Source organism: Cyprinus carpio, chromosome A9 (assembly GCF_018340385.1).
Source record: "Cyprinus carpio isolate SPL01 chromosome A9, ASM1834038v1, whole genome shotgun sequence".
NCBI classification, from domain to species: Eukaryota; Metazoa; Chordata; class Actinopteri; order Cypriniformes; family Cyprinidae; genus Cyprinus; species Cyprinus carpio.
In genome coordinates this window covers 12,785,804-12,810,736 of record NC_056580.1, presented here as the reverse complement: position 1 = coordinate 12,810,736, position 24,933 = coordinate 12,785,804, and the positions used below count along the sequence as shown (strand labels likewise).

General features: G+C 36.1%; 1 protein-coding gene across 6 annotated transcripts in view; it reads left to right on the top strand.

Moving 5' to 3' along the window:
• Positions 1 to 24,933, top strand: part of LOC109066022 (LIM domain only protein 7-like) — a 49,157-nt gene that overhangs the window by 22,098 nt on the left and 2,126 nt on the right. For 2 of the 6 annotated variants that reach the window (XM_042763554.1, XM_042763553.1), the window contains exons 6-27: positions 199 to 312; positions 1,686 to 1,881; positions 3,459 to 3,699; positions 9,561 to 9,590; positions 10,241 to 10,367; positions 10,799 to 10,935; positions 11,317 to 11,932; positions 12,832 to 13,050; positions 13,399 to 13,513; positions 13,964 to 14,125; positions 16,244 to 16,419; positions 16,530 to 16,593; positions 16,949 to 17,005; positions 18,899 to 18,924; positions 19,190 to 19,297; positions 19,878 to 19,970; positions 20,421 to 20,794; positions 22,114 to 22,170; positions 22,331 to 22,386; positions 22,562 to 22,720; positions 23,555 to 23,744; positions 23,853 to 24,104. In XM_042763554.1, the coding sequence (XP_042619488.1) occupies positions 199 to 312; positions 1,686 to 1,881; positions 3,459 to 3,699; positions 9,561 to 9,590; positions 10,241 to 10,367; positions 10,799 to 10,935; positions 11,317 to 11,932; positions 12,832 to 13,050; positions 13,399 to 13,513; positions 13,964 to 14,125; positions 16,244 to 16,419; positions 16,530 to 16,593; positions 16,949 to 17,005; positions 18,899 to 18,924; positions 19,190 to 19,297; positions 19,878 to 19,970; positions 20,421 to 20,794; positions 22,114 to 22,170; positions 22,331 to 22,386; positions 22,562 to 22,720; positions 23,555 to 23,744; positions 23,853 to 24,104 (3,569 nt within the window). Of the gene's footprint in view, positions 1 to 198; positions 313 to 1,685; positions 1,882 to 3,458; positions 3,700 to 4,167; positions 4,459 to 4,703; positions 4,986 to 5,604; positions 5,761 to 7,126; positions 7,859 to 9,560; positions 9,591 to 10,240; positions 10,368 to 10,798; positions 10,936 to 11,316; positions 11,933 to 12,831; positions 13,051 to 13,398; positions 13,514 to 13,963; positions 14,126 to 16,243; positions 16,420 to 16,529; positions 16,594 to 16,948; positions 17,006 to 18,898; positions 18,925 to 19,189; positions 19,298 to 19,877; positions 19,971 to 20,420; positions 20,795 to 22,113; positions 22,171 to 22,330; positions 22,387 to 22,561; positions 22,721 to 23,554; positions 23,745 to 23,852; positions 24,105 to 24,933 lie in introns of all 6 variants that reach the window. The other 4 variants (XM_042763559.1, XM_042763558.1, XM_042763557.1 and 1 more) reach the window with 4 other exon arrangements.

Here is a 24,933-nt window from a genome sequence, read left to right as displayed (position 1 = left end):
AAGGCATCTTTTAAGAGAAAAGTATAAAAAGTTTCCTAATATTTTTTGAGGCCGGTGTATATAATGGCTTAAAATCTTAAAATGTGATTTAACTAGTTTCTGTTGATATCTCAGGGATGGAGTAGCCTTTTATTTTATCACTGAATTGAATCTTTGTTGCAATATGTTCCAATACAATTGTGTTGATTTGTGTCCCAGGTTCTGATCACCATATACTGGCTGGGTAGAAAGGCACATTCTGATCCTTTTTATAATGGACCTTACCTAAAACTAAAGGCTTTTGAGGGATTACTTGGTACAGCACTATATAAGGTAAGATATGTATTGACATTATGCAGTATTTGACAGTAGTATTTACTTTTAGATGTTAAATTGTAGTGCTTGAATACCGCAGATTCTTCTAAACTAGCTGACCATGTAAATCTCATTTTATATCCATTCTGGTATTTTAAATATATTTCTAAGAATGTAGCATACTGGTCTCATGGTTTAACTAAATATTAAAGGGGTCATGAACTGAGAGATCAAAATTCCCTTGATCTTTTGACATATAAGAGGTCATTGTACTATAAAAACATCCTATAAGTTTCAGAACTCAAAACTTTCTCTTTAGTCTAAAAATGTGCCACTTTATGATGTAATAGTGTGGTTAAACCCCGCCTCTGCAGAATTAGATCAATGCCTGCCTCTAAAGCAATGCTTGTTTAGCACTGCCCACCGATTCGTGCATATAGTCTAAATAACGAGAGAAGCAAACTCAGGTCTACACAGATTTCTACGCAGAGTTCACTTCATTTTACCACGGATTCATCTACAAACAAGGCACAATTCAACACAGGATTTTCAGAATGATTGAAACCAAACGACGATGCTGTTTTGACTGTATTAGATCTGACAGTAATGTCGCACCACACAAGTGTGAGTAACTGTTTTTATAATGTGGTCACTATTGCTTTGTCTGTTATTACAGATCATTTGATATGTACTGAGTATTCATGCGTTTTTAACCTAAATCAAAGCAGTACTCATCTATGAAGGATGTAGGCTCTCAAACTGTTACACAACTGTTAGCTAATCAAAGCAGTGGGCGTTTACTTCCAAGTCAATAATCCGCCATGCCTATTCAAACAGAGCGTTCTGATGAGGGGGTCAAAACTGGACAAAAAATAGCCTATTACTTCTGAATTATGGTGTTTTTTATTTTACATTTTTTAGAACATGATAAGTGGACATGATAAGTGGAAAATAATAAAAAAAAAAAATTAACAAAATAATAAAAAGGGGAAGTTCATGACCCATTTAAAGAACACAGTTAGCCAATAACAATTGATTGCATTGATACTGACTTTTACATATGGATGAAACACATTAATTTGAATTTGAATGGAATTTTACAATGCTTATAGAAGTGGCATAAAAATAATTGTTGTCATTAAACCTTTTAATTTTATTTTTTTTGGATTTTTATGATGCTTATTGAAGTGGCATAAAAATAATTGTTGTCATTAAACCTGTTCTGTGTAAATGATCGACTTTTAGAATTGTTGTTGTAATTATTGTTGTCATTTAAATTTAAATTTTTGTATATTTCTGTTTTTGTATTGGTTATTGTATGCTGTGTTTGTGTTTTTCCCTTGTGCACGCTGTGTGTTGGTCCCTCACACTCACACCATTGTGCTCGACAGGCACTAGAGGATTGCACATCCTTGCGGGGCAGTGTGCGAAACAGCTCTTGTAGAGATAACTGGTACTCAGAGAAAGAAGAGCTCTTCCCATTAAGGGCCGGACACAGGAGAGAAGACTCTCTAGACAGCCTCGACTCACTGGGCTCCAGAACTTACAGCACATCCTCAGACACCACACTCAAAGGCAACAGTGAAGGTAAGACTTTTCAATCTCTTAAGTCTCTCTTCTGTGTTCTAGCTTGACTCTGAGGCAGTCAGAGATGAGTAGTTGTATGAAAGGTAGAGGTGGATGACTGTTTTTTTTGGCTTTTTAGAGCGAGAAAAATAAGCTGTTAAGTTTAAAGACCTGGTCACAGAAAATAAAAACATGAGCTGAAATGTAGTTTATTAATTATCAAAACAAATGTCTGGTGCCCTCTAGTGGTATGTGAGTGATACCGTTTTAAGGCTTTTGTCATGAGCTATATTTTGCTGTAGGTAACAGCAGATTCTGCATTGATGGAAGTGTAAACTCCAGTCCACTCATACTCTTCTACATGGTTGCGTTTCTGTGACATTAGCATCTTTCTACTCGGTCATGGTCTCAGGGGCTAAATTGCAGTATGAGGAAGGTGCTGATGTAATTAGCAGCCCATATAATTAGCATTCTGGGCTGTCTACGCGTTCACTGAAGTGAGACATTTTTCTGTTTTTCCCCACTGATCTGCCAATGAGTCAGTTGCATCCCACTGCCATGTTTACTACATAGAAGTATGTGTATGTGTGCACTGCAAAAAATAAAAATAAAAAAAATAAAACCACCAATAAATTAAATAGAGATATGTAAATATACAAAATTGTTGTCTACATTACGACAACTAAGACATTTTCTGAGAATACTACCGTTCAAAAGTTAGAGGTTGGTAAAGGTTTTTTTTTTTTTTTTTTTTTTTTTTTTGTCTCTGAAGCTCAGCAAAACTGCATTTATTTAATCAAAAATGCAGTAAATACAGAAATTTTGTGAAATATTACAATTTAAAATAACCATTTTTATTTAAATATATATTAAAATGTAATTTATTGCTTTGATGCAAAGCTGAATTTTCAGAAGCCATTACTACAGTCTTCAGTATCACATGATCCTTCAGAAATCATTCTAATCATTCTATCACACTTGAAAATGATTGTGCTGCTTAATATTTTTGTGATGCATTCTTTGATAATTAGAAAGTTCACAAGAGCAGCATTTATTTGAAAAATATTTTCATTTCTAACTATGTAAAAGCCTTCACTGCCACATTTTATGAATTTAATGCATGTTTGCTAAATAAAAGTAAGAATTTAATTACAAATAATTATTTATTTATTTATTATAAATAAAAAAATCTTTAGAACAGTAGTGTTTTATAATTATATGAATTATATGAGATTTTTGTGTAATATATATATAAATTCTGATGGAGAAAATTATTTTTGTGCACTGTGTACTTTGTGTGGATCAAATTTTGTCCTCATGAAGAACAGTAAAACCTGAATTTACCTACGTTGTGGGGACCATCCAGCAGTCCCCAGAAAAACGGCATCATAAATATACTAAATGAAAATCAAAAAATTCACAAAAGTTATTCTATTACATTCTATAAAGGTTAGGTTTAGGGTTATGGTTTAGAAAACATCATAAGCTCAGTATAAAAACAATAAAAGTCGATGGAAAGTCTCCACCAGGATAGAAAAACAATCATGAGTGCATGTGTGTGTTAATACTCTCACACTCCTGGCTCTCTGTTTGTCCAGGTTGTGGCAGTGACCCTGAGGCAGATCTGAGCTTCATGATGTCAGAATATAAAGAATACCGCCGTTCACAGGTCATAGCACCTAAGACCCCCACTCAGTTCAATCAGTTCCTGCCAACGAAGGAAAAGCAGTCAGGCTACGTTCCAGCACCATTACGCAAGAAACGTGCAGACCGAAATGATGACGACAGGAGAAGCTGGGCTAGCCCTATGTACACAGAAGATGACGGCTCTTTAACAAGGTAATGCAAGTCTGCACTTCAGAGATCATGGGGTTTTTAATATACGGCATATATTCACTCACTCTGGTGAAAGGTGGTCAATGAATTATGAAGTTGTCCAGACCATGCTTGCAGAAAAATATTTTTTGTAGGTTTGGTGCTACTCAAAAAAAAAAATTCTTTAGTCTCCAGCTTCTCAGATTTTTCTCCAGACAAAAAGAAGAAAAGAAAAAAAATAGTAATTTTAAATCTGTCTTCTCTTGAGTTTTAAAAGAGACCTCAACTATCTCTCACACTGTGCTCTGATATCTGCAATCAACAGATCTGAAAGTGAACTCTTGGTCATTGCCTTTTTCTATATTTATTATCATATTCCTCCTTTGTATGGAGGAATATATAAATGTTCTCAGTGTCTGAATGCCGGTGCTTATTTTTCCCACTATTTCTTGGTATTATGCTTTTATGACCGTCATTGGTGGTCTGTCCCAGTCATGAGAGGGCAGGTTCAGACCCTTCATCTATCACCGGGTTGAAATCCCAGACTGCTGCTCAACCGTCTTTGGCCTATGAGTATGAGAGCAGTGATTCAGATGCAGACCGACCGGATCCCGACGTGGTTCTAGATGACTTTGCTAGCCGTAGATTTCACAGCCCCTCCTCTGTCGCTCCAACCAACTTTGCCATACCCATGAGCCAGCTGGAGGCAGCTGCTATCCCTTGTACTACCAGGTCACAGGTGGCTGTCAGTAATGTGTCCCGGCAGACACTGACCCATCTCAGGTCAGAACTGGCATCATTGACACGCATCTGTTTGCCATTTTATCAGCGCTAACTTTGGGTTTTCTTTGTTGCTGTGATGTCATTATTTCGCTTGATATTCAAACTATAGCGTGGGCTTTTTGAAACAACATTGTCTTATTGATGTTTGCTCTTTTTATTTGGTTTGCTGTGCTTATTAATCATGGATGGTTTGATGTGCATTGATCATTGGCAGAATATAACAAAAATGGCTGTCTTTTGAGCAGCAGTCAATCACAGCCTCTAGAGAGGACTTACAGGAGGCCTGTATCCACTGGTGTCTGCATTTATGATGACTCTGAAGAAGAGGATGACGAGTTTGGCTATGCTGATCCTGTTCAAGATGATCTTTATGCCCGTAAAGTAGGTCTGAGGCCTCAACCGTCTGTAACAGTGCCTTCTGATAAATTTCTGCCCAAGTTCTGGACACCTGAGGAGGATGCACACGTGAAGAAGATCAAACTGGGCTCCCAGCGCCGGCCTTGGTACAGGAAGATCCAAGGTTTCAGGTCTGTCCAGTACTGAGGCAAAAATAGAAAAAAACATACTGTAAAAAATTAAAATAAATAAGAATGTGAAATCAAAATTAGATGAGAATGAGGGGAGGAAATCCTAAAGGACATTAATGATTCTGGTTCTTTCCAGAGATTCAGATTGTTTCTGTTGACAGTATTTCATAATTCTGAGGAAGAAAGAATGGAAAATATTGGACAATGACAATTCTGACTGCATTCACTTCAACACTGACTCTGAAAAAGTACAGTATTTGGCCACTTAGGTCACACTTAAATTTGTAGATTGCATTGCATAGATAAAAAATATATAAAAATTATGTGGCATCTGAAACAAATGGTGCTAGACCTGTTATATGGACGTGTTCCACAAAATCGACCAACCATTAAGTATCTAAATTTTGTATTAGATTTTGTCTTGATTTAGAGCAGTACATCAGTTTTGCTCATACTTTCATATGTTTTCAATACTTTTGGTATAAACCCTGAGGTTTCTTTGTGGCTTATTTACTTCATCACTAAGTCTTCTCTGAATTTCCTCTGTCTTCTTTGTGGTGATGGTTGCTAACCTTTCGCCCCTGTCTTTCTCTGTGCTCTTTTACCTCACATTTTCCAGCCACAAGAAGTCAGGTTCATCTTTTGAAGAATCAGACGGTGATGTCAACCCCTGGCTCTCTGTACCTTCTTTCTCTCGCACTCAGTCTGAACCCCCTCCCTCTCACTCCCTAGTACCTGAAGGCCTCGCTCTGTCCAGCCTCACTTCCACGCTCAGGTCCTTATCACAGCCCCATATGCATAAGGACTGGACATCTACTCACTTCCCCAATCAGCTTCTCCTCATGTTCTAATAAATGTATGAACTGGTGCTTACTAACATGTAGTGTTTTTATTCAAAATCATCAGCATGAATGTTAATGATCTCACCAAGCAAGTGGATTTGTATCCAAATGGAAACGGTGAGAAGGATCATATTGTCAGCATAATATCAATATTAAATTCAGAGATGTTAAAAAGACAGTTCACCCAAAAAGATAGGTGAACTGTCATAGCTCAAAAAAAATGACAATGAGGTGGTTCATGCGACTCATTACAAGTCTTCTGAAGCCGATTGATTTGTGTGAGAAGAGGACAAAGCTATCCAATAAGGCCCTCCAATAAGCTGTTCCTTCAAAAACAATTGAGACTATGCTATATAATGAGTCAGTGAGTTGAATTTGAGAACCGGATCAGTAAATGAATCATTCCTTTGAGTCTTTTCAGTGAATACAGATGATTCAGTTTACAAATCTGACTTATCAATTGCTTTTACAAACACACTGATGTCATTCAAAGCAGCTCTTGAATGATTTGCAACCATTGCCTTGAAGGGGAAGATTATCATTTAATAAGACCTAAATTTTGGTCATTTCCTCACACTAAGCTGTCTTCAGAAGATGTAGAATATTATGAATGCATTGAATTGGGACCATATTTATGTCTCTAATTTTGTGCATTTTTGGAGTTTCAAGGCCCGTTCACACCAAAAATTCTTACATCGTCTGCTGCTTTAAATGCTCAAACACTTATATAAACACTTATTTATATATATATATATATATATATATATATATATATTTTTTTTTTTTTTTTTTTTTTTTTTTTTTTATTATTATTATTATTTTGATTTTGATTGGCTCTCAATGTTTCTATCATTCGTCAGTTGAAAAAAAAATTGTTCTGAATGTGATTTCAATAATATTGTGTCATTATCATCATAGTTGTGGTGTGGACTTCCCTATTCTCATGAAATTAGAACACTTAAAACTTTATAGTTATAGTTATCATGCTTTGTGTGAACCGGCCTTAACGACAGTCACTATGAACTGTTATGGCCTGCCTCATGATTCTTTAAGAAACATACTGTTTTTGTATTTAACTTTTAGTAAATATAATTTTTGTAGTAACCTTTGGTATTTTGTGGCAGAGCAAATTGAGTCCACATAATGCTGCTGTTACTTATATATTACATGGTTAGCTGTATCCTCCTGCATGCACTACTCTGTTAACTTGCTTAGAGATTTTTACACTTCCATTCTCCTACTGTCCCCTTGCATGTTCCGAATCTTTTCTTTACTCTTTTCTCCTTTCATTCACCACAGTTCTCAAACACAACCCCTCACGGTTGCTCAGCAGAGTGCAGGGCTGCATAAGTTAGAACCCCCTGATTTTTGGCCCAGACCGGATCCCGCCTCTGGCCCCAGACTCATAAAATGTGAAAAGCGTTCCCTTCTAGGGCGTGAACACCCTAATGACCCATACAACGTTTCTGCCGACATCCTGCCTGATTTGGAAAATGATGATATGTTTACACGTCGTACAAAAACCTTCCACTCAAGTGATGACCTGGCCAAGTTGAAGTATGGTAACTTCCTGTTGCCTCGCCGCAGATCAGAGGCCGACGTCATGGTGGTTATTCAGCCCCATCATGAGGGTGAACCCGTTTATCCTGACATTGAAAAAGATGATGTGGTTTTTCGAAGGGCTCAACAGCAAATCAGTAATCGCCCTCTGTCTGGGGCCCCTGATAACTACCACCCTGTTCCTATTCCAGAGACATGGGCTTTGCCACCAAAACTTCAGGCCAAGCTGATATGTGACCCAGTTGAACCCAGACAGCACAAACCCAAACCAGAGATTAAACATGGAGCAGAACAGCACCTGAAAACAGATGATATGCTACTTAGGAAGCTAAGGGCTTTAAATACCCAAGAAAAGAAGGAAAGGGAAGCTCCCAGTATTTCTTTCTCTTGCAGTAATGAAGATTTGCAGAAATGGCAAGCTATCAGAGAGGCCAGCCGTGTGCGATACTGGAAGAGGCTAATGGTGGAGAGGTTAGGTTTCTGAGTCTGCAGAAATGCCTGTGTGCGCTTGTCATCATGATCTCAGCTGTGATGTACTTTTCCCATTCTCGTGTTAACTATGATCTTACTCTGGCAATGCCAGTTGTGTGTGAGTTTTATATGGGTGTGCACGAGACCTCCCACTTTATGAATGATTGTACCAGGTAGATATTTGGTTTTTCTCTTGAGTTATGAAGGACTGGACTTCAAAATTTGCACAAATTGTTGGTTTGATGAAGTCCTGATGTCAAAATGGTTCTCAGCATTGAAATTTGATCCATGATGTGTTTTATCCACCTTATTTTTAACATGCAAGTGCAAGGATTCAGCGTCAACCTCTTCCAGTAATTTTAACTGTGCAAAAACAGTACATTATATTGTAAACTGGTATTTGTTATTTGTTTTATTACATTATATTTTTATGCTTTATGTACTTCATTATACTTCAAAATATTAACCTATGGCTAATCAATAAGAAGTTTCGCACATTCATAGGAAATAGCTTACTTTCATGATGAAAAATAAAGTGGATAAATGGTTTATTTATTTAGTCATTGATACATATTTCAAATAACTTTGTTTACTTTATCTAATTATATTTAAATTTTTTATTTAACTATTAATTAAAATATTTGAGTAAGGATGCATAAGCCTTGATTTGTACAGGAACACCAAAGAATGTGACATTTGCCATTCAGATAAACATTTTTTCTCTTTGAAGAGACTGGCCTATTTTCTGTGAACTGAATTTTGCTTGTGTTCAATAAAAAAAAAAAAATAATAATAATAATAAAAAAACTGATAGTTTTGGTGATGAATGAATCTCAGAAACCAATGCATCATGTACAGACTCCACTGCTTAGACTTTGGTTGAAGTAAAGTTCCCTAACAGGCTTTATATGGTGTGAGTGTATCCAGTTAAGATGTGGTGGAATTTTAAAACCTGAGCAATGTCTATAAATAATCCAGTTAGACACATTCACTCTTTAAGAGGCAGCTTACAATGCGCTTTAGCTCCAAATTCCCCACACCCTTGTGATTCTGTGAAAGCTGGGACTTGAACCCCAAGTACAACATTTCATTTGATCAGAGTCCACATAATGTTGGGGCATTAAAAAGAGCAACCACACTGGGATTGGTGGGGAATTCTACAAGTTTTCAATGATATCATTCCACAGTTACAACTGTTTGCACATTTTAAATGTCAGACAGTCAGGTCTGTAATCAGAGGATTAACTGACTGTTGAAGCATGACTGTGTATTGTAAAATAAATAACTATTATGCACTTGATCCTAGCTGGAGCGGTGGGACTAAACTCTTGACATAAACACTACCGTTTAAAAGTCTGGGATGTTTTTTTTTTTTTTTAAGAAATTAATACTTTTATTTAGCAAAGTTGCATTACATTGATCAAAAGTGACATTAAAGACATTTAAAATGTTATAACTGAAAATTCAGCTTTGTCATCACAGGAATAAATACAATTTTAAAATATATTAACATAGAATACAGTTATATTAAATTGTATTCAATTTTACACTTTTGCTGTTTTTATTGTATTTTAAGTCAAATAAATACAGACTTGGTGAGCGTATGACACTTTATTAGTATTTATTGTCAGTCAATAAAAACTGTCAATCATCACAACAATATATGACTGTGTTGTCGTTGTGGTTCTCTTTGGTTTCCTAGACTGCTCCAGAAAAGCTCTGGTAGTGAAGGGTGAGTTGTGGCTTTGCAGGGATGGCACGTTTGTGTGTGTGTGGGGGGGGATGCTGTCACGGATGCTGCGTAGGCTTTCGTTTCCTCTGCGCTCCCCTACATTAAGCACTGACACTCACTGTGTACTCACAATGCTTTGATCTCCTTGGGCTGCTGCCCAAAGATTTTCACTGCAAAAGCAGTGTAGACTACAGATACACACACTGCTGGCTAATTTAATCCAAATCTGTGTTCAATCGTGTCGTTCTGGAAAAATCCAGAGCATGAGAAGCACAGGTATTTCTGTACTGCGGAAGTATTGTGCTCTCACAGGTAAGGCACATGAGTGGAAGTGATTGAATAGGTCACTCATGGAATATTAACCCACTGACTTGCCACATAACATTTGTGACAACTCTATTAAGACAACTAATTGTGGCTTGAAGTATATTTGGAACATGCCTGCTGTTTTACTAACCCTTCAATATTTTGTCTTGTAAATTTCTGTAATGTATGATTGCTTGATGAGAGCTGTAACACTTTTACTCATACCAAAAATCTGAATGATTACAATCCATTAAATTGTTTTTTTTTCCATTGTCATGCATGGCTTTTTTCCTTAAGGCGTTAATTTGACTATTAATGTTTTTTTGAAAAACATCTGTTTTCAGGAGCAAATCAGTGAGTGACATCACCGACAGTGAGACAAACCTCAGCAAACTGACGATGGAGTTGCGCTTTGAAGAGCTGCAGAAGATGCGTGCTCGGATTCAGGAAAGTGAGGATAAGTGGCAAGATGTGAGTATCGGATCACATGGCTTTGTTATCGATAATGTTTGTAGCTGCAGCTTTTCAGCCTGTGGTTAAATGAAAGTTGAGACAAGTAAGATTTCCTCATAAGGACCTTGACTACTTCAAGCAACACAATCACATCAATAATAAGTAGTCTGTAACTGTTCAGTCGTACTTTGTTGTGTGGATGTGGTTGGACTGAGCTTCAGTACAGCATTTAGGTCATATACAGGCCCATAATTCACATGGGAAAAGGAGTCGGGTGGAGCCAAACAGGCAAAATAGAACACCGGCAAAATCTAGTCCTCCCTCACTTCTCAATCTGTCCTCGTATCTCTCCACCCTTCCCCTGACTGTCCCTCCTACCGCTACTGCTTATGAATAAGCACCTGTGCTCCAGTTATGGAGGCTGAACGTCATTCTCCTCGTCCCTGCAGGATCTTTCAAGGTGGAAGAATAAGCGCAGGAGTGTGAATTCTGACATTGTGAAGAAGAAAGAGGAGAGGGAACAGATCGAGCAGATCACTTCAGGCACCAGGAAACCAAAGACCTTTAAGGAAATGCAGGATGCAAGGTGAACATAAATTCCTTTAAATCAAAAAGCTGTGTGAAGCTTAAAAAGTTGAAATAGTACCAAACTGTATATTTAATTTGTTAATTCTATTTTTTTTTTTTTTTTGTAATTAAATTTTTTATTTAATATTTCATTTATTTAAATAATATTTCATCAGTTGAATTTAATGTTTCATTTAATATTTACATTTTTAATTTAATTTTATTATTTTATTTTGTGGTTTATTTTAAAATGTTGCTGTCGCTGTTGCCAATGTGTTGTCTGCTGTTAGTGCGGAGAGTGTAGTCTGTTCTACTTTCTCTGATTCATTGTCTGGTTAGTGTAAGAGTGTAATCTAATCACAGTTCTTGTCCTGCCTGTCTCGCTCCTGCCCCTTTTCAGAGAGAACCGAGAGCAAAGCAACTACAGGGACAGTTTAAACTCCGTCACTGATGATGTCTTCGAAGAACCTGTACCCCGAAGCAGAACTCTGCCAGTACGTAGCTACACCATTGACACCCCTAACATGGACAAACCTTCAGTACCCTCCATACCATCTCTGAGAGAAAAGCAACCTGTCGCTGGCACAGAGTTTCCTACTAAACGTGATCGCTCCAGCCCAGATATCCCACTTAAAATGAGTAACAACATTGTGGAGAGCCAAACAAAGACCCAAAGCCTTCTGGATGGTCCAGTTCCTACGTTCTCCAACAGCAACTCCAGCCTGATTAAGCCCACCAGTGCGATCAAGCCCACCAGCGTCAATAAACCCAGCAGCATTTTCAACAGCTCAGAGTTGATTAGCAGCACTAAGCCAGTCGAAAACTCCAGTGGTCTCATTAGACCTTTGTATAAACCCAATTCAAAGGATACAAAGCAGTCTGGGCTGGATCAAGTTTCTGCCTCCGTCCCCAGGAGCTACCAGAGATCGGATAGCGCAAGACTCACCTCCGTAGTCACGCCCAGGCCATTCGGCACACAGTCCAACAGAATTGCATCCCTTCCCAGAGTGTTCACGGTGAGTGGGCCTGCTTGGTCTCAAACATCATGACCTGTTTAAATGCCATTTTTCTATTTTAGTGAATAAACATCTGTGAGAACATTGTGCTACTCACCATACTGTGTGATCAGTTTACAGTTAAACTGATTTAATTACAGCTCATATGAATTATAAAGCATCTAAATAAGTAACATCCCTAGAGTAAAACCATGAAGTAGAAGTGTGATTTTTTTGAGAAAGTGTACCATCTCATTATGGAGTGCAACAGTCTGGTTCTGGAAGTAGAAAATCATTCATTTTCTTCATAGATTTTTAACGATAACTTCTAAACACACCAGCTGTGAGAAACAAGATTGTTATTTAATGGTATATGCTTTTGTTGTCAGCTAGCATTATTTAATAAAAAAAAATTATAATAAAAAAATCCCACAAATCAGGGAATCAAAACAAGCAAATCTCTCACCCACTCCCATAAAGCACTGAGAATGATATAATCGAGTCAGTCTCTTGACGCTATCAAACTACTAAAGCAGTTAAGTCGCAGTTTTGTACCTTTGCCTATTCAAATACTTTTTTGCTTCAAATCAAAGTTCGTAATGTTGTGCTTCACCTCATAGCTGGTTTGTTTAGTTTATGGCTTGTAACTCTTTAACAGAGACATTTAAATCCCTATGAAAAAAATGAGCGGGGCAAAATTCTTTTGGAATCAAGGCCACACAAAAAAAGTGGATGGGCACTGTTGCACTCTCTTCCTCTGTTTGAGCTATTTGGTTTTTAACCCAAACTTGTCTCATGGTTAAAATGATCAGTCATGATCTATTCTGTTTCATTCACTATAACAGTAAGGACAGAATACACCTCAAATAGAGTTCAAATTGGTTGGGAAAATACTTTAATGGTATTAAAAAATCTTTTAGATGGATGACTCTCTTAAGCGCACAAATGGAGAGACAGACAGCCTCAAGAAGACAATGGTTTCCAACCGCTATGCTCAGTATGTGAAAGATGAAGATATTTCCCAGGAAAGTCCTGTACAAAGCAGTGATGAAGAGAGGAAAACCCCGTCTCCTGTCCCTCCGGTCAACAGGGTGTCCTCCATGCCCAAATCTCCTTCCCCACTCATTCCTCCTAATGAGGTACAGTGAGATTCTTCTAAACGCACACATCTCACCTACAAACTTGCAGCTACATTCAGTTTTCTAAAGCAAAAGTAAATTCCATACACAGTGACAGATACACAAGCACATTATATTCATTCAATCTCGGCTTAATCCAGATCATTTGGGTCTGGGGGTTGTCTTTTGGGTCCTTTTGGATGTAAATGTGGTCCCACTCCTCAAGTAATTTTTTTGTAATAAATCTGTTTGGTACTCTCCTGAAAACTGTTTTATAATTTATGGTCATATTAAAGGAAATAAATTGAACATAGTAAACCACAAATGACTTTATTTTCTGTGTAGAACTGACCTGTCTGTGTCTTCCAGGTGGACTACAGTGAGATGAGGATCAGCCTGAACCAGAAACCCAACAGCAGCAGGGACTTCGGCTTCCAGAGCAACTGGGACTCCACTGGGGTCCGTGTCAAATCTGTAGTTCCAGGTAAAATAAAAGTATAAAATCCTCAGAAAAAAAAAAAAAAAAATGTTGTCAGTAGTGATCTTATGAGCTGCACAGTGAATTGATGAAGCATAAAGTACAGGCTCTACCTGCAGCTTCATATATGTGCTGCTACAGTATATAGGGCAGATTTGTTTCTAGGTTGATTCTGATGAGTCTCTAGTTTTTCAACACAGCAATGAAACAAAATCTACAAAATGTACATGACTCTGAATGTATTGCTTGAGATGCTAAATGTTAAAATGCTAAATCACAATTAGAGATACATCCAGCATCACCTTTATTATTTTTAGTAAAAAAAAAAAAAAAAAAAAATGTTTTGATGACCTTTGAGGATTTGTAAGCATTTGGTTTGCGTACCAAGTAGATATACATACATATAAATCTGTATGTTATAGATATGCCTGTATGTTTGATTGTGTGTGTGATAAGGCACCCCAGCGGAGCACGGTCAAGTCAAGGTTGGAGATGAGATCCTTACAGTGAACGGCCACAGGGTGGCAGACATGAGCTATACTGAGTGGAAGAACAGTATGGAGGAGGCCTTGCAGCAGGGTAGTCTGCTTATGGACATCTGTAGACATGGCAAGAATAGTAAGTCCACACTATCTCACTGAGTGCTGCACTCTCAGACTTCATCTGAGTAAATGACCACAACAGGCTAGGAAAAGCTTCCGAAGTTAATCAAAAGCAACAGAAATAACATTACCAGATCATTTTGCTATGTTTATTGCAGACTAAGTTCCTTTGTTGTTGGTTGACCCTGTTTTAAAAGTCTGAATAATTAGTAGTAGTAATGTGCACATACAGTAGTGTATCAGTTTATGTTTTTCAGTTGTGTGTTTGGCTTGCTGGTTTTTGTTTTTCACCTTTTAAAGGAAAAGTTCACTCAAAAAAAAAAAATAAAAAAAAAATACTGTCATTATTTGCTCACATACATTTCAGCCTCTATGCTGCTGTTTTCTTCTTCTTCTTCTTCTTCTTCTTCTTCTTCTTCTTCTTCCACTTCTGCAAAACAGAAAAAAAAGCTTAAAAATATCTACACTGCTATAATGGACCATCAAGCTCCAGAAAGGACAAAACCAAAATAAAGTACATAAAGAAGTCCATATGACTTGTGTGCACAAATTCTGATGTTATTTTATTTGATGTTATTTTATTTTATAAAAGAGCACATCTTTTAATAATGTGTTCCACTGAAAGAAATAACACATTTTAAATAGTAACAGTAATCATTTTTGGGTGATTATTCCTTTAATGTCTACCTTTCCCTGGCCTGGTATCTACGGTGTATGTGGTATACTTTCATTTCTTCCTAAACAGTGTGCATTATTTCTCATGATCTTAGTTTGTGGTTCTTTATAATTTCAGTGGTTTATATTTTCAGTGTTTACTAGGAGGCTTATGGTTTGTTACTGAAGCCAGATCAGGGGCCCGTTCTTCGTTCGTACCTCTCTTAATACATCTTGATGATTTGAAAGATGCCAGATCTTCTAATCGCGATAACTGATCTGACTAATTTGGTTCTTCAAACGAATTTGCAGATTTGATTAAAATATCTGGATTTAGTTGTCTAAGATTACTGCGTGTTCTCGTGTTCCCAGTAAAGGGCAGATGTATCGATACTTGAAACCACGATCAGATATGCAGCAATTGGCTGGCAGCAAGACAATATGATGTAATGACATCATATAATTAAAAAAGACACCTGATGACTCGTGTTCCCAGTAAAGGGCAGATATATATATATATATATATATATTATATATTATATATATAAAACTTTTTATATATATATATAAAATAAATTTATCTATTATAACACGTAGTTTTTTTTTTTTTTTTTTTACATTTATTTATTTATTATTATTATTAGATTTCTAGTATTTGTACAGCCTTTACATTTTTATTTCAATGTTGTAATTAGCAACTCGTGTAATATTATCTTTTGAAGCAGATTTGTTATGTGACAGCATTAATGAAAGTTTCTTAAGGGTCAAGATCAAGTTATCTGCATCTCCAGCGCTCCATCAAGCCACTCCCATAATAGCTGTCAGCACTCAAATTAATGCAAGACTCAGATGAACTGTATGTGTGTAAGACTCTAATACAATTAAAGTAATTATTTTATCACAAATAAATCTTTCAATGTCTATAGTTTTATAGATTACACAACATTACAATATTATTTTCAAAATAGTTTTATAGATTACACAACATTACAATATTATTTTCAAATTAATTTTTAAATTATAGTAGGGTACTCTTGTAATAAGGTAGCAGTGGCTGGGATAGATTTTAAGTATCAGTTCCACTTAAAAAGATGCAATCTAATCCTGTTTACATGAAATAAGATGCTCCTGAGCAGGTTTAAGCTTACGGACCTGTTGCTATGACAGCAAGTCCAGGGTGAGATTTGAAGAACCAAATAATCCAAGATCATGCCAAATCGTCAAGAATCAAATCAGCTAACTGAGCTAATGACGTACGAAGAACAGGCCCCAGAGGGCATCTGTAAGCTAGTTGGTAAACCTGTTGTGTGTGGAGCTCATTCTGACTGCATGGCAGGGGAAGGTGGTCTGTCTTTCATCCCCGCTATTTAGAAGTATTATTCAGGCATTCAGTTTTTAGTCTGTAGTCATACATTTGATTTCATAGTTTGCTAATTCTGTGTTTTTGAAATAAATGGTTTTGTTGACATGCCGCAATCAGACTGGGGCAGAGACCTACCTTCCCTTCCATTTAAAAGCCATAAGACCATCAATCTGACCAGTCTGGATCCTCTAGGTCCCTCTGAGCCATACCTCAGCACCAGCCTGGATTTCACATCCCAACAAACAAAGGATACGGTCGTGAAAACTGTGAATGTCAGCTCTCAGCCTAGAAATGTGAGCAAACTATTATTAATCATTTATATATAATACTCAATGTTTAAAGTTGCATTTTGATGTATTTTAATGGTCCTTTCTTTAGACTAAAGAGATTTTCTTTTTCACAGAATTATGGTTCGAATGGGATAAATGGTGGTTTCCATGAGGATTCAAAGACTGTGAATAATAAAGGTATTGGAAACATTCTGTAAAGCTTTTTTGTAGTTATGCTTGTTTAATTAAAAGCATGTTGTGCAGAAAATTTGTGGGGGAAAAATGAATCTTGTTCAGAGATTGTTTAATAGCTTGACAAGAATGCTTGTTTTTGATTAACTTAAAACAGTGTGATAGCCAAAAGTAAAAAATGGGATAAGATATCCAAGCACTGTGCACATGTTATATAAATCAAGGTTTTCTACCTACATTTCTACAAGAAAGCAGTGGGATTAAGAATTCATTGTTAAATCTAGTTCCCCAGGGCACCTGGAACTTTTTTCTTCCTTTGTACAAATTCACCGTCTTCTAACATTTTTTATCTCCCATGTAGAATCTGAATCCATTACTATGAAAAACTTAAAAAGGAGGTCAGAGTTTTTTGAACAAGGTAACAGAACAGCATCAGTTCAATTCTGGAGCGTTCAGACTTTGTGTTTCGGGGGCTGTGGGTAAACCGCTAAGTCTTCATCCTGCCATCCTCCTCCTCCTCCCTCTAGCAGAAACCCCTCATAACCTCTGTGCTCTTCCTCACAGTCAGAGCTCACAGTCAGTTCTCTGGTCTACCTCTGTGGTAAAGGGGGATGAGTGTACAGTGTCCACTTCCATCTCGAGCGCTGACATGCTGTCTACAGGAGTCTGAGTACTTTTAAAAAGTAGAGGAACCTTGTAAATAGTGCAAAGTAGCAAAACAGAAAAGTTCACCCTCAGTGCTTTTTTAAGTGTAATTACAATTAATGTGACCTGAAGCTATCAGGCTTCAAAAGGGACACAAAAGCACCATCAAATATCAAAAAAAATGTCCATACAACGAAATTCCAAGCCTCCTGAAGTTTAGTTTTGTGTGAGCAGCAGACCAAAATTTAAGTCACAAATAAACTTCCCCACCTATGGTCTGTTAATCACTTCGGCCAGATCAGAATAATGAAGTTGAGCTGATTCAATTGTAAATCCGGCTGATTCATTAACAACTTATTCAAACTTGTGACCCAAATCCACTGATTCATCAAAAAGATTCTATTCAAAAGAATTATTCCTTCATGAATCACGCCACACAAGAAGCTTTAGGGCAGCTGGCAAGAATTTCTGTTAATAATTTCTTGAAGTGTGGTTCAGAGCTCTTATTGTTAACTAAAACTAAAGCTATTACAATTTTATTATTATTATTATTATTATTATTATTAATTGAAATAACACTGAAGTAAAATAAATATTAGATGAAAAACTTGAATAAACCTTGGAAATGTTGAATGATACTTGACAATAAGTTTAAAATTAATGAAAGATAAATTTATTTTTTTTAAAGTAATAAAATGACAATAGCAGTAGCAAAATTACTAAAGCTTAATTCAAAAATAAAAGCTAATTCAAAATATTAATAAATACTGTAACAGTACATAAAAATGTAAATGTTTGAAATGAAATAAGAATGAGTAAATTATTAAATAAATCCCTTCAAATTCAAATTGGTCACATTGCTAATGATTGTTATTGCTTACATTACCTCAGATCACAAAACCTTATTGAAACATTGATGACTTTTGGTTGCTTTGTCACTGTCAGTGCCAACAAATGTTAAAAGTTGTTTAGCTTTTTTTCCTTTCTCTTATGTATAAAGACCTCTTAAAGACAGCATGTCAGGAACCATACCAACATACAAAGCACTCTAACTAAACAAACAAAAAAATAAAAATAAATAAATTGGAGACTACAACAGAGGGATAGACAGCCCATATCTAGCTGATACCTGCTGCATTAATGTGATATCAGAGAATTTACCCACAGGTAAAAATTATAGAATTCATGATGAGACAGATATGAATATGAGCCTACCTTCTCACACTCTTGCTGTTTATCCCTGATTATAGAAGCAGGTCAGGGAAAGAAGTCAGTAATCAGTGCGGAGTATGTTGGTATTGTGCCGTGAATGTGAATAGTGCATGCTGTGCTGGACATGGATGTGGGGTTTGGTTTTAATAACCAGTGCTTTTGCATGTGATATTGCATTTGAAGACTGGCCAAAGGTGTTTATGCATTATTTATTTGGTTTTGTTTATTGAAGACTTTGCATGCGTTTGTTTATCATTGTCATTGCATGTGGTTCTAATTTAACATTTATTTTATGGAACTGTTGTGTTACGGGCTTCTTATTCAAGAAGAATTTATTCTATGAGATATTTGGGATGGAATGATGTTCTCTTCATGCTATCATGGAGGGTTTTATTCAAAATAACGGCTACAGTGTATCTTTTGAAAAGCATCTAATTGTAGCTGGTTTTTGCAGGTGGATCCGATACAGCAATATCAAATGTAAGTTAAGGTTTCATTGTTTTCTTTTAATCAAACGACTGTTGTTGACAGGCATATGATCAAAGGAAGTGAATTATTGTATGTCATTTAATCCATAATGCTGCTTAGTGTTTTGGGTTTGGCTACAAAAAAAAACAAAAACACACTTCTCTTTGTATCTTTGACAAGACAATCTGATAATGCAAGATCTTGGAAAGGATATCTGTGATATTTTATTTGACCAGTGTTTGGCTCCAATAATTATAAGAGTTTTCCACTTCTGTAGCTGCCCATTCCCTCCATCACTACATCCACTGCACAATACTCCTGGGACCCAGAAGAAGAGCGCAGACGACATGAGAAGTGGCAGAAAGAGCAGGAGCGCTTGCTGCAGGTGAATATTAAAGTATCTGTGCTCATGCATTTGGCACAAGGTGCACAGAGTCATTCACGCAAACACTAAACACCATCACACCATTAACATTCATTAAAGAAGTAACATAAACCCACATGTACATAACTGAGAACAAACATAACAAAATTATTAAGAAACATGATTATTTAAACAAAATACTTTCAAATGTGAAGTGTCACACAGGGAATTATGGGAATATCAGTTTTTGTTGATTTGTTCTTTTTTTACATCTAAAAATTGTACAATTAACAGAATTTTACTGTAAACTTACATGAAAATTACATGAAATGTCTGGTTAGTTCTTTTACAGTTTTTCCCGGTATATAGTACAGGAACTTAATGTTAACTTATTAACAGTTTTTTTTCTGTAGTGTTTTTACAATATTTTACAGTTAAAATTACACTCACTGTTTACAGTAAACTAATGCATTGTGTTGTTAATAAATAGCAGAAGTTTTTCAAAAAAAAATTGAAGCATTGTTTAGCTACAATCAATGGTCTTTTCTTTTTGTTTTCATCCTCTCTCCCTCGTGTTTTACCCTTGCTCGGCTTACTGCAGGAGAGGTACAAAAAGGAACAAGAAAAACTGGATGAGGAGTGGAGAAAGGCACAGCAAGAGCTTGAGAAGGAGAGCTTCAAAAAACATGAGGAGGTATATGTAATATTTTATTTATTTATGTATTTTTTTTATTTAATCCCTTGTTTTATGTGGGGCAGTATTCTATGGATGCCTAAGCAATAATTAGAGAAAATGAGAGAATGTATATTCCAATAAATAAATCAATAAAATTCATACATATACATAAATAACAGATTTCAGGAAAGTAACTATATAAGTATATATATATATATATGGGATTATATATACATAAGGCATTTTTCTGATTATTTTGCAGCAAAAATATTATTTTATCTTGTGAAACATACAGTATGTAAATGTCTGTTATTTCATCTGTAGCTTCAAACTATTTTTCATGCAAACTATTTTTACTTATTTCTTTTTAAATGGTACACATCTGGCAGATACTGCAAGGGGTATGTAAACGTATCACACTGTCACTGTCATACACCAGAAAAAAATCCTTTGTTTGCTGTTGAACAGGAGAAGCTGCGTTTAGAGGAAGAGAGGAGAAAAAGAGAGGAACAAGAGCGCCTTGAGAAAGAGAAGAAAAAGATGGAAGAAGAGAGGAAAAAAAGAGAAGAGGAGAGACTGCGTTTCGAGGAAGAGAGGAGAAAACGACAGGAACAAGAGCGTTTTGAGGAAGAGAAGAAGAAGAGAGAAGAAGAGATGAAAAAAAGAGAGCAGGAGAGACTGCTTCTAGAGCAAGAGAGGAGGAGAAGAGAGGAACAAGAGCGCCTTGAGGAACAGAGGAGGAAGAGAGAAGAGGAAGAGCGCTTCCTTCAGGAAAAAGAGAGGAATAGAAGAGAGGAGGAGAGGAGGCGACTAGAAGAGCAGAAGAGATTTCAGGAGCAAGAGTGAGTCATTTCAACAGTCATTACCTGGTTTCTCTGCCCCATCTCTCATTATCTGTTATACTGATATGAATGTATAAATTTCTCAAGCATGCATGTCAGTTTTGTTTACTTCCAGAACAATAACAAGAATGGCACTGAATATCATGCTTGACAAATACTGCTTTAAATACCAAAGTAACCCGGCTCAATTAACATTGTTTGTGTTAGGGCTGGGAAGTATGACACTATAAATTTTGCACTACCTTCTATGCATCGGCTGATATGTATATATTCAGAGCAATGAAGAAACATGTAATAATGCCAATAAAAGTAATATAAATTATGAAAAAAAGTTAAATGGATGGAAACAAAGGTGTTGTTATGATAAACAAAATTCATGTGCAGTAAATTGTAGCTGAAGTACGGTCACAGGTGTATGTATATTGTCTATTTTATAGCACCTTCAAATGTGGCTTAATCAGTCAGAATTTAGAGTTTGTTATATCCATTTTATAATTAAATTAATTAATTTTACTCTCTAGTCTTTATTATTGCATGATGACAGGCCTATCATTCATTTTCTATGAACAATCTTAACTTTTAAATAACCAAATAAGATAAAATACCTTTAATTCATAGAATATTTAATTCAGTGAGTTGCCAAATACCATTACCGCATAGTTATTTAATAATATTGTTGGAAAGTCTGCGTTTTTTTTTTTTTTTTTTTTTAAAGAAGTCTCTTATTCTCACCAAAGCTGCATTTATTTGTTGAAAAATACAGTAAAAACTATTTTAAGAAATATTATTACAATTTAAAATAACTAATGCTAATTACTAAAGTGTTTTCTAATGCAAGTATGTTTTAAAATATAATTTATTCCTGTGATGCAAAGCTGAATTTTCAGCAGTCATAGCTCCAGTCTTCAGTGTCACATGATTCTTCAGAAATCATTCTAAAATGCTTATTTGGTGCTCAAGAAACATTTCTTATTATTATCAATGCTGATGCATTTTTTTAAACATTTTTCAGTATTTTCTGATGAATAGAAAGTTCAAAAGAACAGCATTTAAAAAATGTAATATTACATTAGTGTTTCAGTGTATAAGTAGTTTGTAAATTTAGTATTTTTTTTTTTTTTTGTGAGTTTTATAGCAAAAATAACTTCAGTATATGGTGATACATGCCATTATTTAAGATTTTGGTCATACTTCCCAGCCCTAGTCTGTTTTTTTACTCATGCATTATTAACCACACTAATTTGTCTTCTGTTAATGTTGTTCAATCATGACTGTGTGAACACCTGCATGTCTGTGCTGATTCTGCTGTTTGGCCACAGTAAGGTGGACTACTTTGGCTATACCAATGTTTACCCTCAGTTATCCTACTCACACAGGTAATAGGACTGTTTGCACTCCCATTTGTATTTAATAGAGTCAAAGATGAATGAAATGCTTTCAGGCTATGCATCCATATAGGATTTATACATTGATAAGATCTTTCATCTGTATGTTTATGAGACTGAGTAATCTTATTTCTTCCAATTTGGTTTGCAGATCCATTTCGAAATCTACTCCAGAACTTGATGAGGTTGCAAAACCAGAAATTAAAGGTCAGTGCAGCTTTTATCTTTTCCTCTGATCTTATATGTGTGTCTATTGTTCATTTAACCAATAAGGAGATGATGAGACCGCATTATGTAAAGGATCAAGAGTGTGTTGTCAGAGTGTCACACATTGTAAGGGCTGGAGTTAGACGGGTGCTGTAGAGTCTGCGGCTGTCTGCAGGTGTATACAGCAAACACATGGGTTTGGCAGGATGGCTGCTGGAAGAGGAACTGAGGCGAAAGAAAAACCCTCAGATCCAGAGAGAGCAGGCAGCAAGTGAGCTAGAGCTTGAGAGGAGAAGCATCCTCAATGCCATGAAATACAGAGACCCAGAGAGAGGTGGGCACGGCTCGACCCACACCGATCAATCAGCCCAACCAATCAGCTCTGCCTGATTTATGCAAATTTGACAGATGCAATGTCAGCTAAATAATTTGTAATCGAGCCTGTGTCCACGTGATCAGTGTGCATTTGATTTAAAAACTGTAATATAAAAACAGTGGGGTCCAAAAGTCTGAGACCACTAGTGAAAATGCTTTATGTGTGTGTGTGTATATATATATATATATATATATATATATATATATATATATATATATATATATATATATATATATATATATATATATAATATAATTGTTTTATAATGATTTAATATACATTACACTACCTTTTAAAAGTTTGGTGTCAGTAAGTTTTTTTTTTTTTAAGCAATTAGTGCTTTTATTCAGCAAAGAACTGTTCAGTAGTGTTAGTACGTTTTCCTTGTTACAGAAATATTCTGTTTCCAATAAATGAATCTTTTGAACTTTCTATTCATCAAAGATTCCTGGAGAAAGTATCAGTTTCCACAAAAATATTAAGCAGCACAATTGTTTTTTTTTTGTTGTTTTTTTTTTGAGCACCAAATCACCCAATTAGAGTGATTTTTAAAGGTTTGTGTTCAAGAAGGTTCAAGAACATCTGACCATTTGTGCTGGTTTATTACCAGGTTTACATTATATTTTGAATCCCAGATATCCACTGTGGTCTCAAACATTCAGGCTCCACTATATATAATTGAAAGAAGATTATCTGAAATCAATTGCTCTTGCTCTGGATGTCTGCCAAGTTTATTTACAACTTGTCGGTTTGTTATTAATGGTCATTTTTGTCTATTGTTGGCTCGAGCAGCGAGCGATGGTCTGGGTGAGTACAGTAGAGACTATAAGAAAGAGCCTTTGTCTCTGGCTGAGGTTGAGAGGCAGCAGATCCTTCAGGAAATGAAGAAGAAGACTTCCTTGAACACAGACAACAGCTGGATTCGCCAGCAGAGCTCTGCCAGTGTCACTGCCAAAGAACCGATTGATCTGCCCCTCAGGAGGTCAGTATTAGCCAAAATTATTCTTATTTTGTGACAAGGAAAAAATAACTGAGATGCAACTAATGTGAGCTTCAAGCATAAACAATAACAAACTGACTTTGCTTGCAGAGGCGAGTCACTTGACAACCTCGATATGCCTCGTTCTTCTTGGAGTTCATCATGGAGCACATCTAGCAACACCTCATCCATACCAGACTACAGCCGGCCTCATTCATCCCTCTCTGGCTCCTTGTCATACCAGAGTGGACGTCCAGGGTCTGGCACTCTGCAGTCATCTCAGTCCATGAGCTCCCTCAGGCAGTCCTGGTCCCCATCTGCAACTACACCAGAGCCAGAGCCTCGAGGTCCATCGCGGAATAGGTATTCCTCACGAAGAGGAAATTGTCATTGTTCTCTATAAACACTCTAAAACACTGGTTCTCAACTGGTGGGTTGATAATAGCAGAATAATAAATTGAGTCATTTGAAGAATTCTGGATAGCACAACAAAGGGCTTATTACCTCGAAGATTTTTTAAAGACGAATTAAATTTAAACAAATGAAGAAAACCAGTCCATTAATACAAGATGCACTTATATTAACTAAAGTTTTAATATATTATTATGTTCTAGTATATTCTTAATATATTATTGCTGCTCATGTAAAGTGATCTTGTTTAAAGGATATGTAGATGTTTTTACTAGAAAACATGTTAATAAAGGATTCATCAAAGCCAATTTTTGCAGGGAATATATATCATATATAATTATATCATATGGCCCAGTGCTTGTTCTATGTGATTTGCTAATAATAAAATACACAAAGTTGCTGTCACATTTATCATTGTTCTTTAATATTTTTTCATGGTCAAAATGAGGTAATTTCAATAGGAATCTGTGAAATCTAGAATTCTGGTCATACAAATTCATCGCATTGACCAACAGAAAGCTGCTTGTTTTACAGTGGCATATGTGTGAGCTGTGCTACACTATTGTCAGTAAACAGTGGACCGTTTATGCTTGTGTAGTTTCACAGAAATTTTGCTAATGTGACTGCACTTTAATATATTTATGTTGACATTTTGTATGATAAACAATTTTGATACTGTCTTGGGCTCGTAAAACGAAACCATTTGAGAACCACTGATTTAAACCATACCACCCATCCATTCCCATGAGTCTCCCATATTCTTGATGTATTCAAAATGTGT